The sequence below is a fragment of the Colobus angolensis genome, unplaced genomic scaffold, assembly GCF_000951035.1.
Source record: "Colobus angolensis palliatus isolate OR3802 unplaced genomic scaffold, Cang.pa_1.0 Scaffold286, whole genome shotgun sequence".
NCBI lineage: Eukaryota > Metazoa > Chordata > Mammalia > Primates > Cercopithecidae > Colobus > Colobus angolensis.
In genome coordinates, this window is record NW_012116110.1 from 3,452,403 (window position 1) to 3,470,613 (window position 18,211).

Consider the following 18,211-nt stretch of genomic DNA (forward strand, 5'->3'; position numbering starts at 1 on the left):
CTCTGGGCTCCAGGAGAGGCTGAGCTCGCTCGGCAGGAGGCGGGGATTGCGGAAAAGAAGAACCAATAGGAGCAAAGGTTCCCCGCCCCTTTGCCTTGATGGACTACCACATTCGGGCCAATGGGGGAATTCTCATTTCGAAGAAAGCGGGACTTGAGAAAGAGGCTGCGCGGAGCAGGAGGGTCTGGGCTGCGCCGCGTGGAGTGGCCTGGCCTAACAGCAGGGAGGGCAGAGCTATGCTCTTTGACCTCCCAGAAGAGTCACGTGGGCTGACCCGGAGCCGGGGCGGAAAGGTTGCATTAGTTTCTTCCGGGTCATTGACAGAAGCGTCAATTCCTGGGAGTAGTTCGTTGGTTTTCCCTTCATCCTTTTGCCTGCTCACGGTGAGGGGTGGCTTTGATTTCGGCGATGAGCTCCCAGAAAGGCAACGTGGCTCGTTCCAGACCTCAGAAGCACCAGAATACGTTTAGCTTCAAAAATGACAAGTTCGATAAGAGTGTGCAGACCAAGGTAGGAACCTGCCTGTTGCACCGTCTCTGACTCCAGGAAGGAATGGTTCACTGGAGAGGGGAGAGAGGAAATGAGAGGAGTCGACTGGGGCGAGTGTGGACCGCAGCCCAGAGTTAGTCTTGGCTGCAGCGCAACTCTTTCTAAAATGTTATTCTCACGCCCTTTCTTTGACCTGGACATGTTGTCTCCTGGTAAATATTTGATGGTCAGCACACTTAACTAATTGCACAGAGTGAACAGGACCCTAATCAAATCTAAGGTGCAAATGGGGCAGTTACGTCGTTCGACGTTTCCATCTGGATCACATTAGCAGAGGGACGCGAGGATTGTGGCATGAGTGTCTCTCTCAAACTTTACACCAAGTTTATTGAGCTACGATTTTTTTTTTTCCAAAACCCCAAGCCCACAGGGGAAATGTGAATGATTAAGTGGTCTTAGGCTGTTCTCACTAGTATAGTGGGAAATTTCTGTTTTGTAACAATTGTTTTGAAGATAAAAATATTTGGTTAATGTAAAAATACTTGTTTTGCTGTTTATCTTTAGCAGGACTTCTGTAAACTGGAAAAAATTCAGACTAGATAGCCAGAGGACTTGGGTTGTATATAAGTACTAATTTGTAGGCTGGGCGCCGTGGGTTAAAGTGCTGTAATCGCAGCACTTTGGGAGACCGAGGCGGGTGGATCACCTGAGGTCAGGAGTTTGACACCAACCTGGCCAATATGGCGAAACCCCGTCTCTACTAAAAATACAAAAACTAGCTGGGCGTGGTGGCGGGCGCCTGTAATCTCAGCACTTTGGGAGGCCGAGGTGGTGGGCGGATCACCTGAGATCAGGAGTTCGAGAACAACCTGGCCAACATGGCGAAACCCCGAATCTACTAAAAATACAAAAATTTGCCGGGCGCCAGTAATCCCAGTTACTTGGGAGGCTGAGGCAGGAGAATCGCTTGAACCCTGGAAGCAGTGGTTGCAGTGAGCTGAGATCACATCACTGTACTCCTGGGCGACAGAGCGAGACGCCGTCTCATAAAACAAAAACAACTATTAATTTGCTGTTTGCTGTGAATCTCTCTCCCTGTCTCCATGGCTGTATGGAGAGAAAATCATTGACGACAGGGGCATATTAGGGGCCAGCATCACTCAGGTAAACCTAATATTCCCATAGGTTATGAAGCTCAAATTTACTAGGTGTGTGGCTTGAGTGAGTTATATAATATTTAGTTTATCTGAGCCTTACTTTGGTCTCAAATGACAAAGTTGTCAGGATTGTTGGGAGGCTAAACTATGTGATATGCATAAATGGCCTAGGTCATAGTAAGTGTTCAGTAAGTGATTAATTTCCCAACATTGATTGGGAAAGCAAAGTAATCTGTTTTTGGTAACCTGTGGTCTCCTTTCTTTTCCTTTCCTCTTTCTTTCTTTGCTTATTCTACAAATATTTAATAAGCACCTTCTATGTGCAAGGCCCTGTGTTCATAGGTATACTGTGTTCGAAAGAGCTGACTCTGCCTTCACGGAGCTTATAGTTTCTAGGTGATATGGGCAAAAAGTAAGCAGAAAGATAAATAAATACCAATTATAAATATTGGTGAAGGGCAACACAGGTCAGTAAGGGAGAATAAGAAAGAATATTTTAAATTGAGTGCTCTCCTTTCCCCCGCTTGGGTTGAGAGGTTTTTGAGAATGAAAACCTGAAGCAACATTTGAGAAGACTTTCCCAAGTTTGCTCCTATTATCAATAGGTACACCAGAATAAAAATAAAAAGCTGCACTATTCCAAATAGATGTCTGCCTCTTTTGTATTCTTACCATAAGGTTGTGCACAAACATTTGCTTTTGATTGTTTTTCATGACTGTTTTCGTAAAAAGCAGTTTTAACTATAGTGTAGCTATTCCTAGGCTTCTCCTACTTGTACTTTTCATTGTGCATTTTGTTGGTGTTATCTAATAACTATGTCATTCTCGTCCTAAATGTTTTCCTGGGTCTCAGGTTCAGTCACTAAGTTGCAATTGACCATTTTTATCTTTTTATCTTTAATTCCTTTCTCTCTTTTAAGTTATGAAAAAGTCTCATTTGTTAATCAGGAGGACCACCAGGCCACTTTGTTATTGAAGGTTCTGACAAAAACAACACAAAATATTTTACTGAGGAAAAATCATTAGGTTGATTGTTCGTCTGTGTAATGAATAGCTAATAATTGTCTGTGATCACAACAGATTCTTGCATCTGCTATGAGTAGCCATCTAAAGCCAAGACTTTGTCAGAAGCATCTGACCCCAACTTCGTGCCTATTCTTTACACTGCAAAGCTATTTGATTTGGTGACATCTAACAAAGGAGTGATAAAAAAATGCCCGTTCTCTGTAACTCCCCATAAAGCAAACTTGTCCAACACATGGCACAGGGCGGCTTTGAATGCAACCCAACACAAGTTCATAAACTTTCTTAAAACATTACGAGTTTGTTGTTTTTTTGTTTGTTTTATAGCTCATCAGTTGCCATTAGTGTTAGTGTATTTTATGTGTGGCCCAAGACAGTTCTTCCAGTGTGGCCCAGAGAAGCCAAAAGATTGGACACCCCTACCTTAAAGGATTGTAGTAACAATTGACTGTTTGTATTAAATACTTTATGATTTGGTAAGGGTCCTACCTGATAGTTTTCCTTTTTCTTCTCTGCCAAGCAGTTTGTTAGGACTTCAGTGCAATTAGAAGTTGGATAATTACAGATGTTGTATTGGAAGTTTATATAGGTAGAGCACTCATTCTCAAAAGGACACAAATGATAGCTTTCTTCATATACTTGAATATACTCTAGAAAAGGAGAGTATATTCAAGTTTTGTGCCATTCCAAATGGCCAAACTTGGACCAGGGAGTCAAAGTAACAAAAATAGGTTTCACCTCGATATGAGGAATTGTCTAACAGTGAAGGGGCTTGCACCAGGATTTGTAACCTCCTCTTCCCTGGGGTTATTTAAAAGGGTCCCTATGGCCACTGGTCAGTAGTACCCTCAAATGACTTAGGGAGATTGGGAGTGTCAGCAGTGGGAATAGGTTTAAATCTTTTCTAGTCATTTAGTAATGAGATGTTGAGCGGATCAAGGCAGCCGTCTTTCCTGTCCTGGAGAGGCAGTGATGTCCAACAAAAACAGCATTGGATAAGAGAAAAGAGCCATTCCTTAGCCCCAGTTCTGTCATTTGTTTTGCTTGGTGATGTCAGGCAATTTACCTATAGCTTTTCATCTATGATACTGGGTTAGTACTATCTCTTGTCTTACCTTCCTCTCAGGATTGCTACAGGGATCATTACAAAAATTATTATTATTATTATTATTTTATTGATTTGTTTATTTTGAGACATAGTCTCACTCTCTCGCCCAGGCTGGAGTGCAGTGGCGTGATCTCGGATCACTGCAACCTCCACCTCCCAGATTCAAGTGATTCTCCTGCCTCAGCCTCCCGAGTAGCTGGGATTTCAGGGGCGCACCACCATGCCTGGCTAATTTTTGTATTTTTAGTAGAGACAGGGTTTCACTATCTTGGCCAGGCTGGTCTCGAACTCCTGACCTCAAGCAATCCACCAGCCTTGGCCTCCCAAAGTACTGGGATTACAGGCGTGAGCCACCATACCTGGCTACAAAAATATTTTTAAGAAACAGGGATAAAAATATGAACTAAGAATAAAGCCTGTAATAATTTATGTGGACCTGCAGTTGATCAAAGCCTTAAAAAATTGATTAGAAAAGAAATGCATACTTGTTGAAGAATACTGAAACAATAGAGAAGTATATAAGGTACTGTATAAAAGTGAAAGTCTGTTCCCAGTTTTAGTCCTGTTCGGATGTAGCCACTGTTAACATTTTGATGTGTACATTTTTAGACATCTGTGTATGATACAGTGTGTATGTAATAAAATACATCTTTTCTCTTCTCATTCAGTAAAGTGGATGTATCAGAACAGAAAGATTAAGCTCATTTTTAAAATGGCTGTGTAATATTATACAGCACAAATGTGGATTAGCTTATTTAAGCAGTGTCCTATTAATAAACATTTGAGTTGTTTTCAGTTTTGCACTATGCCAAAAAGCCTGCAGTGCAATTCTGGTATTCATGTCTTTATTCCACATCTGTTATCTAGTACCAAACATTGTGCTAGATATTGGAGGTATAGGGTTGAGCAAAATATACAGTCACAGTCTTAATTGAAGCTTGTGATTTGGTGGGAGAAGTGACAGGCATTAATCAAAAGTAACCCTAAGATAGATTCAAAATGATCCCATTTTACATATTGGGAAATTAGGGCTTAGAGGTGAATGACATGCCCAGAGTTATGCAATTAGCACATGCCTCTTCATTGGTTGGATGGGGTCTGTGGGAGGACAATTCAAAGGGCAAGTAAATCAAAAGCCCTCCGTGTGTATGTGTGATTTTAAAATATACATACTGTATTTTTGGGTGTAATAGAAGCAGTGTGACACCAGATTAGGGTCAGAACAGAATGAGTGCTGTTTATTGCCACCGATCCTAAACATTGCCTGTTTGAAATGTTCTAGGGAGAGTCTCTTCTCATAAGGTGTGGCCCCTGGAGTATCACATGCCAAAGATGTGGGCTGGTTGGGGTGGATCTCATCTCATCAGCCTGGGCTCTGTAGCAGAGGCTCCTTTTGCTGACTTACTGTGAAAGTAGATAGTAATTCAGTCCATTTTCTTGGCTCCTGATTTAGGCAGAAAGCTGTCAAGTTTAAGATTAGTTATGATTGCATTTATACAGCAGAACAGGATTCTGTGTTTACATACACCTTTATTCACAGTTGTCAAAAATGGGGAAAACCTCCAAATATCTATCAACAGAATATATATAAGCAGATTGCGGCAGATGCATACAGTGGAATACTACTCTGCTATTTTAAAAAAAAGAACCACTGATATAAGCAAAGCAGATGAATCTTGGAAACATTAATGTGGAGAGAAAGAAACCGGATACAAAAGAGCATATTATGTGATTCCATCTATAGAGACCAGAAAGGCACAAGAAAACTTTCTGGAGTGGCGAGAGCAGTGAAGATTATAAGAGTAAATATATTGAAACTCATTAAATTGTACATTTAAGGCCTGTGCATGACATTGATGTAAATTTTACCTCAGTCAAAAATAAGCCAAAACAAACAAACAAGAAGGCTGGGTGCAGTGGCTCATGACTGTAATCCCAGCACTTTGGGAGGCCAAGGCAGGCAGATCACTTGAGGTCAGGAGTTTGCAATCAGCTTGGCCAACATGATAAAACCCCATCTCTACTAAAAATACAAAAATTACGCCACCGGGCGTGATGGTGGGCGCCTGTAATCCCAGCTATTTGGGAGGCTGAGGCAGGAGAATCACTTGAACCCAGGAGGCAGAGGTTGCAGTGAGCTGAGATCATGCCACTACACTCCAGCCTGGGCCACAGTAGGGGGAAGAAATAGGTATTACAGCCAAAGGACTGATGTACCACCTACATGTTTTAAAGTTCTGTTTTTGTTTGCTTGCCTTTTGTTTTGGGAAAGTTGAAGGAACACTAATTATATTAGTCCTATTTTAAAAGACAACTATTTTATTGTCCAGAAATAAAACAAAAACAAGTTAACATTCTAACAGATATTGAGTATCTTAGCTAACCACAAGTCACAATAATTCTAATTGTCTTTTCATCTTTACCTTTTTGTAAGTCTTTATCTGCAAACTCTAGTCATGACGCTTGAGTTTGTCTCTCTGTGGAGCAGGGGTCACCAACCCCCACATCGGTCCATGGCCCGTTAGGAACTGGGCCACACAGCAGGAGTTGAAGTGCAGGTGAGTGAGTGAAGCTTCCTCTGTATTTATAGCCACTCCCCATCACTCACATTACCACCTGAGTTCTGCCTCCTGTCAGATCAGCTCTGGCATTAGATTCTTATAGGAGTGTGAACCCTATTGTGAACTGCACATGGGAGGGATTTAGGCCGTGTGCTCGTTATATGAGAATCTGATGCCTGATGATCTGTCACTGTTTCCCATCACCCTCAGATAGGACCATCTAGTTGCAGGAAAACAAGCTTAGGGCTCCCGTTAATTCTACGTTATGGTTAGTTGCATAATTATTTCATTATATATTACAATGTAATAATAATAAAAATAAAATGTACAATAAATGTGATGCACTTGAATCATTCCAAAGCCACCCTGATCCCCCACCCCCACCCTGGTCCATGAAAAAATTGTCTTCCACGAAACCCGTTTCTGGTGCCAAAAAGGTTGGGGACTGCTGCTATTGAGTAAAGATGATCATTACAAAGTAGATTTTGTATATAAGGTACTGAGCCTGGATACTGATTTTTTTCTAGTTTCAGTTAAAGTTGTAATCCTCATTTAATGGGTTGTGATGCCTGACACTGTAAAATGAATGAGTAAATTTTGCTGTGGGAAAAACCTTTCCTGTACTATTTGTCCAGGTAGCTTGGTATCAGCTGTTAAGGTCTTTGTCCTGTCTCCACCTGCCCAGAGATGTTGAGCTTTAGGGAATAGTTCCAGATTGGTTCATGTGATCCCTGGTGTGAGTAATTTTAGTGTGAGTGGTGAAGTGCCAGTCATGGGAATAAATGTTATTTCTCAGCCAATGGGTATCAGCAATTAAGGGTAGCCATGAAGTGGGTAGCCACTGAGCAAAGCAGTTGGCCAGACATAGAATCTACCATAGATCTGATTTGACCATCTCTGACATTCTATAGATCATTCTGGTGTTATAGAGGTCACCCTCTTTTATCTATCTCCAATTTGGGAAATATTCTTTGATATGTTTCCCAGTGCTATTCAGTGAGTTTATGTTAAATGTATTCCCTCTTCAGTTGATTTGTTTTAAATTTAACATATTTTTTTAAGTGACAAGACAATTTGTGGTGTTCTAGGCATTATGATATTTATAATATTACACCTAGTAGTGCTAGTGAAGGTCTTTACTTTTCCTTTGTGCCTTTTTCAATGCTTTGAAGAACTGTAATCCATACTATTGTTTACCTTTTATTTTCTCTTCTCTCTTTCACACAACGTAATTTCATCTATGTTGGGGATAGTCCATATGCTTAGATTACCAAGTTGCTTCCACTTGAAGCTAATAAAGCATGTTTCTTTTTCTTTTTTTTTTTTTGAGACGGAGTCTCACTCTGTTTCCAGACTGGAGTACAGTGGCACAATCTTGGCTCACTGCCTTCTCCACCTCCCGGGTTCAAGCACTTCTCCTGCCTCAGCCTCCTGAGTAGCTGGGATTACAGGTGTACATCACCACACCCAGCTAATTTTTGTAGTTTTAGTAGAGACGGGATTTTACCATGTTGGCCAGGACGGTCTCAATCTCTTGACCCCATGATCTGCCTGCATTGGCCTCCCAAAGTGTTGGGATTACAGGCGTGAGCCACCACGCCCAGCCTGAAGCATGTTTCTTAATGTTGAGGCCTGATACAATATAATTTTTTGTGTGCATTAATTATGTATTTTAGGTACTTAATTTTATGTCTAATACATGACAGCTGAAATTAATTTGTCTTGATTTGCTCTACTGTGGGGAATAGTACTATACTTACTGTTTTTAGGGAATAGTACTATACTTACCGTTGAATTATTTATGAAATTCTATAATTGTATTGCCAATACTTGTTTCTACATAAATTCATGGTTACAAACAGAGTATTCTCAGAATTCTTCATTCAGGTAAATTCATTCATTTGAAAGAAAGTTGTATTTAATATGAATTCATCCCCATATGGGCCGTTTTCCTTTTAGAGAAATACTATAGGAGGGAGGGGCATAGTTAGACACAAAACCTTGGGGTTGAGAGTGTGGCATTTGTTATTTTAAGCCTCAGGACTCTCCACACCTGCAAAAGTGTCACTGTGAGGTCACAGGCAGGTATACAGTGAATCCTTACGTCCTCAGAACACCCCGGCTGCCAGCTCACTTCTACCTCAATGACTGGTGCTGTTTTTCACATCTTGACTTTTGTGAAAGGAAGAAATGAAACGAGGAGGGGATAAAGGAATAGCTGACTGCCTAAGATTCCTTTCTTAGATTTTTCTTATCACTCCAGACCAAATAGCACTTAAATATATTGAATGAGTAAAACAACAATAAAATTCTAAGCCCCTCAACCAACTTAATGGACCCCCCTTTCAGCTAAGGGGACCTCAAAGAAACTTGGAAAATTAATTCAGGCCATGATGGGAAGAGGGGAAGGGGTCAAGACATGCTTCAGTATACCCTTCTCCATGTGGAGTCTAGATACAACTGACCAGCAGTAACATTAAAATAGAGATCTTAAGACTAACAAAACAGACTCTGTAGTAATAAGATACCAACTTCCAACCTGACTCTAGTATAGTATCACATGACAGATAGCAGACCCTGAAGAAAATCAAAGTATTTTTCCCCAAAATATATTTCTTTTGACATATTTGAAATAGCTCTGCAAAGCTGTGTTTTGTGGGGTGAAATCTGCATTCTGTAGAGAATCTCCTTCCCTTAAGAGAGGCTGACACCTTTTAAGGTCTGTTAAGAGACATTCACTGGCTATTCTGAAGCCTGCTACTTGGAGGCTTCATCTACGTGACAAGAACGTTGACTTCCACAACTCCCTTACCTAAAGGCAAGCATTTCTTTATGCTGTATTCAACTGTTGAGACAGAGCTGAACTCTTTCAACCAATTGCCAGTCAGGAAATCTTTGAATCCACCTATGATCTGGAAGCCTCCCCCATCTCCCTTCCCTACAAGATGTCCTCCCTTTTCAGGCTAAAACAATGTATATATTACATACAGTGATTTATGTGTTAGCCTGTAACTTCTGTCTTTCTAAAATGTACAAAACCAAACTGTATCCCAACCATCTTGGGTACATGTTCCCAGGACTTCCTGAGACTGTGTCATGGGCCATGGTCTTTAACCTTGGCCAAATAAACCTCTAAATTGATTGAAACCTGTCTCAAATTCTTTTTGGTTTACAAATGCAGTAAATAAACACTCCTTTTTTGACTTGTCTGATGTGTGCAAGGCACTGTCCATGAAGGCAATTAGCATTAGGATTCTTTAGTTGCTAACTTACACAGAAAGGGAATTTATTGGAAAGATACTGAGCTACTCTCTTGAAACTTACAAAAGGCATTTATTTGTTTTGGTTGGTTTTTTATTTTAATTTATTATTATTATTGTTATTATTATTTTGAAACAGAGTCTTGCTCTGTCACCCACGCTAGAGTGCAGTGGTGTGATCTTGGCTCACTGCAACCTCTGCCTTCCAGGTTCAAGCGATTCTCCTACCTGAGCCTCCCGGGTAGCTGGGATTACAGGTGCCTGCCACCACTCCTGGCTAATTTTGGTATTTTTAGTAGAGACAGGGTTTCACCATCTTGGCCAGGCTGGTCTCAAACTCCTGACCTAGTGATCCACCTGCCTCAGCCTCCCAAAGTGCTGGGATTACAGGCATGAGCCACTGTGCCTGGCTGGTTGGTGTTTTAACGTCCTAGATTCCCAGATCATTTATTATTACTTTTCCCTATTTGGTTTTGTACATACCCTAACCTGATGCAATCTTCCAACCTTTCAGTGCTCCGTCCCCTAATGCTTCCACTTTACCTTCTACAATTTATAGTCTGTTGTCACGAAATGGAGACATAGAGTTGAATATAAAATGTCTTTTACTTTCTTGCCCTACCTGACTGTTCCTGGAAACGCTGTTTCCCTGTAATCCTCCTAAGTGATGATGTATTTTCACTCCACATCTTTACCACTCCTCTCCCATGTAGAACCCTTTCTCCCATTTGCTCTGTTTGCTTCTCCTTACTCAAAAACTGTAGCTCCTCTGAAATAAATGCTGTCAGACTACTATACCCTCCAGATCTGTGCTAACCTCCTAGTTACACCTCTTCATTAGTTCCTGGGCTTACTACCTTTCCACAGTTCCTATCATCATACTTAGTAATTGCTACATACACATGGATAATCTGTCTAATATCTGACATCTCAGCTTTTAGACTCCCCACCTCAGAAGTGTACCCTCATGATCAAACCACAAATTTGCTCCTCACTGGTAACTGCTGTACTTACAAAATTTTTAAAAGAGTGGGCTGGGCGTCGTGGCTCACACCTGTAATCCCAGCACTTTGGGAGGCCGAGGCGGGTGGATCACGAGGTCAGGAGTTTGAGACCAGCCTGGCCAACATAGTGATGAAAGGCATGTGCTACTAAAAACACAAAAATTAGCTGGGCACAGTGGTTCACGCCTGTAATCCCAGCACTTTGGGAGGCCGAGGCGTGTTGATCACTTGAGGTCAGTAGCTCAAGACCAGCCTGGCCAGTTGTAGTGAGCTGAGATCGTGCCACTGCACTCCAGCCTGGGCAACAGTGTGAGACTCCATCTCAAAAAAAAAAAAAAAAGACTGACCACCATCTATCTGGTTTCCATATCCCTCAGGTAATATTTATTATCCCCATTGGGTAGTCCTGTCCATTAACCCTTCTACTTTTCACTGTTCATTCATGTTTTGATTTCCCTGCTTTTCTATTTTATTTTTATTTTTTTGAGACAGAGTCTTTCCCTGTTGCCAGGCAACTTCCGCCTCCTGGGTTCAAGTGATTCTCCTGCCTCAGCCTCCCAAGTAGCTGGGATTACAGGCATGTGCCACCATCCCTGGCTAATTTTATATTTTTAGTAGAGACAGGGTTTCTCCATGTTGGTCAGGCTGGTCTTGAACTCCCGACCTCATGTGATCCACCCACCTCGGCCTCCCAAAGTGCTGGGATTACAGGCATGAGCCACAGCGCCCGGCCCTTCCCTGCTTTTCTAGTTTGGGGTCTATGTTTCATCAGTATAACTGCTTTTTGCATATACCCCTAGTCCGTCTTTCCCACTGTGGTACTCACCTGACAAAATCCTAACCCTACTTAGATTCAGCTTTTTATTAAACCACCACCACATCTATCAAACTACCAATGTCTGTACCCATATATTCTATTTTACTATCACACTAGATGAAATGAATGTCTATCCCTGACGCTAGTCGCTCCACAACACCCTGGAACCCATCTTCTCTTGCCTACCTAAGGATTTAAGGTGTAAATTTCCTTAGTTGTTCATGCTTTCTTGCATCCTCAATCTTTCCATCTCTAATGGGTTATTACAGTTTCTATTAAAACACTCCCTAGCCGGGCGCGGTGGCTCAAGCCTGTAATCCCAGCACTTTGGGAGGCCGAGACGGGCGGATCACGAGGTCAGGAGATCGAGACCATCCTGGCTAACACGGTGAAACCCCGTCTCTACTAAAAATACAAAAACCAGCCGGGCGAGGTGGCGGGCGCCTGTAGTCCCAGCTACTCCGGAGGCTGAGGCAGGAGAATGGCATAAACCCGGGAGGCGGAGCTTGCAGTGAGCTGAGATCCGGCCACTGCACTCCAGTCCGGGACAGAGCGAGACTCCGCCTCAAAAAAAAAAAAAAAAAACACTCCCTAGATAGAACAAACGTTAGCCTTTAAATCATGGCCTTTGGGGATAGATACAGGTACCCAGATGACCAGGTTCTTTTCAGAAATAGTATTAGTGGATGTGAAAAAGCATTCCAAAAGATCCTCTTAACTGTTTAAATACACAAAGCAACTTCAGATAATCCTTCTTTGGGCTGAAAGAAATCAGTGTGATTTGATTTTCTAACAGTGATTAATTTGGTCCCTGTAGGGTTTTTTGGCTTCTAAAAATATCAAGTGAACTTGGACTTTCCCATAGCTTTGGAGTTGATTTTCTCAACCTTAGTCCTAATTCTTTTCCAATTTATCTGCTTATTCATGAGGTAGAATGACATTTTTAGAACTTTATGGCAGACATTTTCTTTGATATTTTCTCAGATATATTTTTAGTTGGAAGAGTTGGAATTACATTCTAAAAAGTTAATAACTCAAATTGTCCTTTTGTAACTAACTTATGTGATGCATTTTCTGTTTTGCTTTTGTTTTTGCAGAGTCATATGTCATAAAGAAGTATTTCTTCTTGTAGTTGATGGAGTTACGTATATGTAATAATTTTCAAATGATGATCCATCACTGGTAGCATTCAATTACAACTTTACACTAATCAGACCCAGTTTTGGAGGTCAGCTGATATTGTAGGCCATTCTCAGCATCATGGATATGAAATGCCAAGCTAAGCTAGGGATTATTTTAAATGCTTTGTTGTCCTGAGAATACTTATGTAGGTAGCTTACACCAGGTGTCTGTCTTGTTTATTTTTAAATGACTCATGCCACTGAAGTCATCAATTTGAGTAATATATTTGACATCATGGTATATACTTATATATGTGAATGTTCAGTATACCATCATTAGTCTTTATCATAAGACATTATAGTAATAGGATGTCACGTTTCCCATAAACTTGAATGACATAATAATGCTAAATCTGGTTTTCAGTAAAACTAGAATAGTCATGTGCGGTAAGTTGTCATCTATTATTGATATAAAATAATTTTGTGGTTACTTTTACATATGTAACACTGTTGCTTGAATTTAAACTCATCAGTACAGAACAGATCAGTTCTTTGACCCTCATGTGATGATTCAATGTCAGCTAGTCCTTAGTATATTAAAAAAAATTCCTGGCTTACTGTGGTAGTTAATTCTAATTTTAATGTGTCTCTAGGGACACATTTATTAAGGTCTTTTTTTCACTGCCTAGTAAGAAAAGTCAAATTTAACTAAGGTATTTTTCTAATTCAAAATGGCTGACTGAACATATACTTAAAATTTTCCTTTTCCTGGCTGGACACGGTGGCTCAGACCTGTAATCCCAGCATTCTGGGAGACCAGAGCAGGTGGATCACTTGAGGTCAGAAGTTCAAGACCAGCCTGATCAACATGGTGAAACCCCGTTGCTACTAAAAATACAAAATTAGCTGTGCATGTTGGTATACGCCTATAATCCCAGCTACTTGGGAGGCTAAGGCACGAGTTTTCTTTTTCCCCAAATCTCAGTGAAAAGAAAAAGAAAGAAAGAAAAAAAAAAAACGATGATACCAAAAAACTGAAAAAAGTTCTGTCGGCAGAAAGCAGCATTAAGGAGAGCAGGACAAAGACAGGTCCCTTCTCTGAAGCTGGAGGAGACAGTGGACTCCCTTGTCCAATCAGACTGTCTTGGGAAAAAATATAAGGAGGCAAAATTCGAAGAAAAGGAACAAATACCTGAAGGAGACTGTTTTAATCAATCAGTGGCTTCTGATAAAGGCCAGATTATAAGAAATGAACAAGCTGTTTTTTTATATATCTGAATGTAGTGAACCTTGTAACATATACATTGAGCAGTTAAACAGAAACAAAAGTAAAAGAAGTCCTACCTTTATTTTAAAAATTAAGGAAACTAAAGATATAAAGTAGAGAGGATTAGATTTATACAACTAAACAGTATATGAATTTGCAATATAATATGGGTGGAAGTTAAGGTTTTTTCAGTAAAACTCTAGAATAATGCCAAGACAGTCAGAAGAACAACTTTCTAAAGTGGGGAAATGCCATGAAAGAGAAAGGCAGAGCAGTATACCTTATCCCTGTTGGTCTTAGAGCTTAACAAAGAAACCCTTGTGCTTAGAGGCAAAATGCTCCCTGTGTATACTAAAGCAAAGCCATAGCTGTTAATTTTTCATCTATCAACAGAGCCAGGGATTGTATAATTAATATCTGAATTCACTTCCAAAGCAATAGTGATTCCCAATTCTGCTTTAGTAATGCATTCTATAACTACAGCTCTTTAATCACTAGCAGTACTGTCCAACAGACCTTTCTGTGATAGAAATATGCCAGATAATTGCTATCCATTTTGGTAGCCAGTAACCACATGTCCCTATTGAGCACTTGAAATACAGCCAACACAACGGGGGAATTTTAATTTTATTTAATGTTAGTTCGCAAATGTGAATATTGGTTACCTTATTGGATAATATAGATTTAGGCCCTCATTTATAAATATGAGCTAAGCAGACTAAACTTTTTAGGAAAATAGAAACCATGAAGCGCATGCTAGAAACCCTCCCACGCCCAGTTAAGAGAGGTAATCTAAGTCACAGAAGAATACTTTTTAAAAATTGCAGTTGCAACCTCAAGTATCCTAAATTATATCCTTAATGATTCAAATAGCTTTCGAAGTCCAAAAACCAGCAAACACTGCTGTTGGCAAAAAAAAACAAACAAGAATCCTATAACATTGCTTAGAAACTACCACTGTGGTTGCAGAAATGTAAACATCTTAATAGGATGGCTGGATAGGACAACGTTAAAGACTAAATTAGCGATTTGGGAGATCAAGCCAATGGGCTTGTCTAAAACCTAGTCAAAAAGGTCAAAGTGATAAAAATTATGAAATAAAATGTGATATTTGGAGGCTCAAGCTAAGAAAGCCACTCTCTCTAAAGGAAATACAGAAGCCAAGGTAGGTAAGAAAGAAATGATAAAAAGAAAAAAAAAAAAAAAAAACTCCAAAGTTAAGGAATATCTTAGGCCTTCAAGTAGAAGGGTTCTATCAAGTGCTTTCTAGGAATATTGTGGGAAAAAGATGTTACCTAGACATATCATGGTGAGGTTGGTAAACTCCAGTGGTACAGAGAAATTGCTACCAGCTTTCAGAGGGACAAAAGAGGTTAACTATAAAGCAACTGTAAGTAGGCATCAGACTTCTCATCTATTATCATAAAAAGTAGGGCAAGTTCTACAAAATACTGTAACAGAGTATTTTGAATTTAGAATTTCTTACAGAGCTCAGCTGTGGCTCACTCATATATCAGGACAAAAAATCATCCAGGCTGAAAGTTTGTCAAAAAAAAAAAAGTATACATTTAGGGATGTAGTCCAGAATATGAAAAGATGCAAGAGAAGAAACTAATGAACCAAGAACTTAGTAAAACTGGGTTAACATTAAAAATGATTGACAATATGGTGGTGAAATTTAATGCTGTTGTTGTATAGAATTATACAAATAGAAGGGGTAAGTCTTTTAGAAGAAAAAAAATGTAAACTCGTAGTTCCAGGTTTCACCCAAACCTAGGGATTAAAAATAAATGCAAGCTAGCGAGCTTGTCTTGTTTGGGTGGCGGAGAAGCCATAAACAAGAAAAATCAGTATTGCTATCAAAATTTTAAAGTCTGAGTGCCTATCATTCTGGCCTTCGGAGTGTTAATAGTCGAGCTAGGAGATAAGACCAGTGTACAAGAAGCAATAGTAAGCAATCTAGTAATGTTACTAAGACCTTCTTATAATAAAAAGTTTAAAATTAAAAATAGCTGGTAAGTTCTTGAAGTAGATTTTTAGTTCATTAGTAAAGTGATATCTGAACTGTAGTATTATTTATATAATACAGCATTAAAAACATGGGATTTCTCCTCTTTGTAAAAAACAGTTACCTGGATTACTTTATTGTCTGTCCTTTATCAAGTTACATGCATTTCATGGCCAGGCACAGTGGCTCATACCTGTAACCCCAACACTTTGGGCGGCCAAGGCGGGCAGATCACTTGAGGGTAGGAGTTGGAGACCAGCCTGGCCAACATGATGAAACTCTGACTCTAACTAAAAATACAAAAATTAGTAGAGCGTGTTGGTTGTGATCCTGTGATCCTGTGATCACAGCTACTTGGGAGGCTGAGGCAGGACACTCGCTTGAACCCAGGAGGCAGAGATTGCAGTGAATTGAGATTCTGCCACTGTACTCCAGCCTGGGCAACAGAGTGAGGCTCTGTCTCAAAAAAAAAAAAAAAGCAATGGCTTATATGAATATCTGCAGGAGCCATCAATTAGCCCTGGCTCAATGCAGATTTTTCTAAAAGCCCACTTTGAGAAATCAGGTAGTTAATTTCTTATTTTAAACACCATTTTAACTCTAAGAATATATTGCTTGCTGTTCAGATTTATAGCATGCACTGTGAGAAAGGGACCATGCATTATGAATCTTCTGAATCTTTGAGATGCTTAGCATAGTGCGGAGTACATACTAGCTCATATTTTTTTGGATTGTTCCTGTAGACAACAAAGAGATGGTCGTGATACAGACTATGCTTAATTCTAACCTGTGACACATTTTACAGTTTAATATGTTGGAAGGTGTCCTGAACTTGGAGTCAGGGCCACACCAGGAGTAGACTCTTCACATGGCTACTGAGTCATTCTTTATATAACCTTGGGTGAGTTATAACAACTCTCTTTAAGTTAGAATATCAATAAATAACAGTACCACTTATTTTCCTTCACCCAAGGATGATTTGAGAATAAAATGAAAAGAATTATGGGACAAATTCAGATACAGCAAAACTATAGAAATAAAATGTAGTATTTTATTACAGGTAATTTGCCTTCTTCATTGAGAATGTTTATTAATTTTATCCCTTAGATTTTAATATTCTTGTCATCAAAATCCTCTTCCTGCTGTTTCTTTTTTTAAGAGAGTGAGAAAATGCTCTCAACTGAAGTTAGGCAAGTCACATGTGAATACTGAGCATTAAAACAAATGAATCATGGTACAATCTAGTTTCTTCCTGATGTGAGTTGACTCCTGAATTCATTATTATCATAAATAGGTTATTCTTATGACATATTAATATGACCAGAGCAAGGCAACTATCTTTGAGGAAGTTAGTTAGTTTTAAGATGGTAATTGTCCTCTTACACCTGCCCCAAGTAAATGACTTATGAAGTAGATTTTTTAAAAGATAAAATCATTTGATTTGTGGACATTACCAATGATTATGATTGAAAGACTTAACTCCATACATCCCTATTAGGAAATAAATCTCATTCTTCCTTTTTGTTTAATATATGTTAAACAATAGTCCATCAGTGGTTTGTCTCTTTTAAGATCACTAACTTGGGGCATACCATACCGGTTGGACAAGATCTCAAATGGTGACTAACTTTTAATGAGTGCTTATAAAAACATGTGTGTTGCCTCATGACACTACACAATTGCTGCTTTAGTGGTGCTTTTTGCATTCCAGTCGAATTGTACATAGGGCGGCCCATGTTGCTCACCATTTAGTTAGATCTTCATTGTTTAGATCTCAGTATATTGAAAATCTGGGAACAGCATCATAGAAAACTATATCTTCCTCTCTTGAAACATTGCTTAGCAAAAATTACGTGTTGTTCTCTAAATGCACTTTTCCAACTTTGAAATTTTGTGACTTTTAAATAATGTATAATACTCTAATGTTACTCTAGGCTAGGAATAAGCCAGCACGTTTGGCCCTATTTACAAAGCAGTTAATATACCAGTGTTAGAAGAAGTCACAACACTATACCAATAAAAATGTGTGCTCTGCCAAGTAGTATATGTGTTTTATTTTAATATTTAGAAGATCTGAAAAGCTATAGGAACACATGTTCCACTTGTAACTTAATAGCATGCCTTACATTTAAAGATCTTTTTATGGATTCTGCCTCTGCTGCTTCTGATTAATTTTGTGACCTCAAGCAAATCTCTTAATTCTTTGAGCCTTGGGTTTCTCATCTGCAAAACGAGGATAATTATACCTACTCCTAGCCACAGGAATGTTGTAAAAATAGCAGGGAGAACTTTTATAAAGAATTAGACATGTGGTTTATAGATTTATGGTAGCAGTCTTTTGAATAAAAATTATTTAGTTTGCTATTATTTTTATAATAAAAACCAAAAGACTTATT

At 39.5% G+C, this 18,211-nt stretch overlaps 1 protein-coding gene across 1 annotated transcript in view; it reads left to right on the forward strand.

Moving 5' to 3' along the window:
* Positions 1 to 187: 187 nt before the first annotated feature.
* Positions 188 to 18,211, forward strand: part of LOC105516642 (chromosome unknown open reading frame, human C9orf85) — a 56,359-nt gene continuing 38,335 nt past the window's right edge. Inside the window, 1 exon segment of the mRNA XM_011948907.1 lies at positions 188 to 510. Within this exon segment, the coding sequence (XP_011804297.1) occupies positions 409 to 510 (102 nt within the window). The 5' untranslated portion in view covers positions 188 to 408.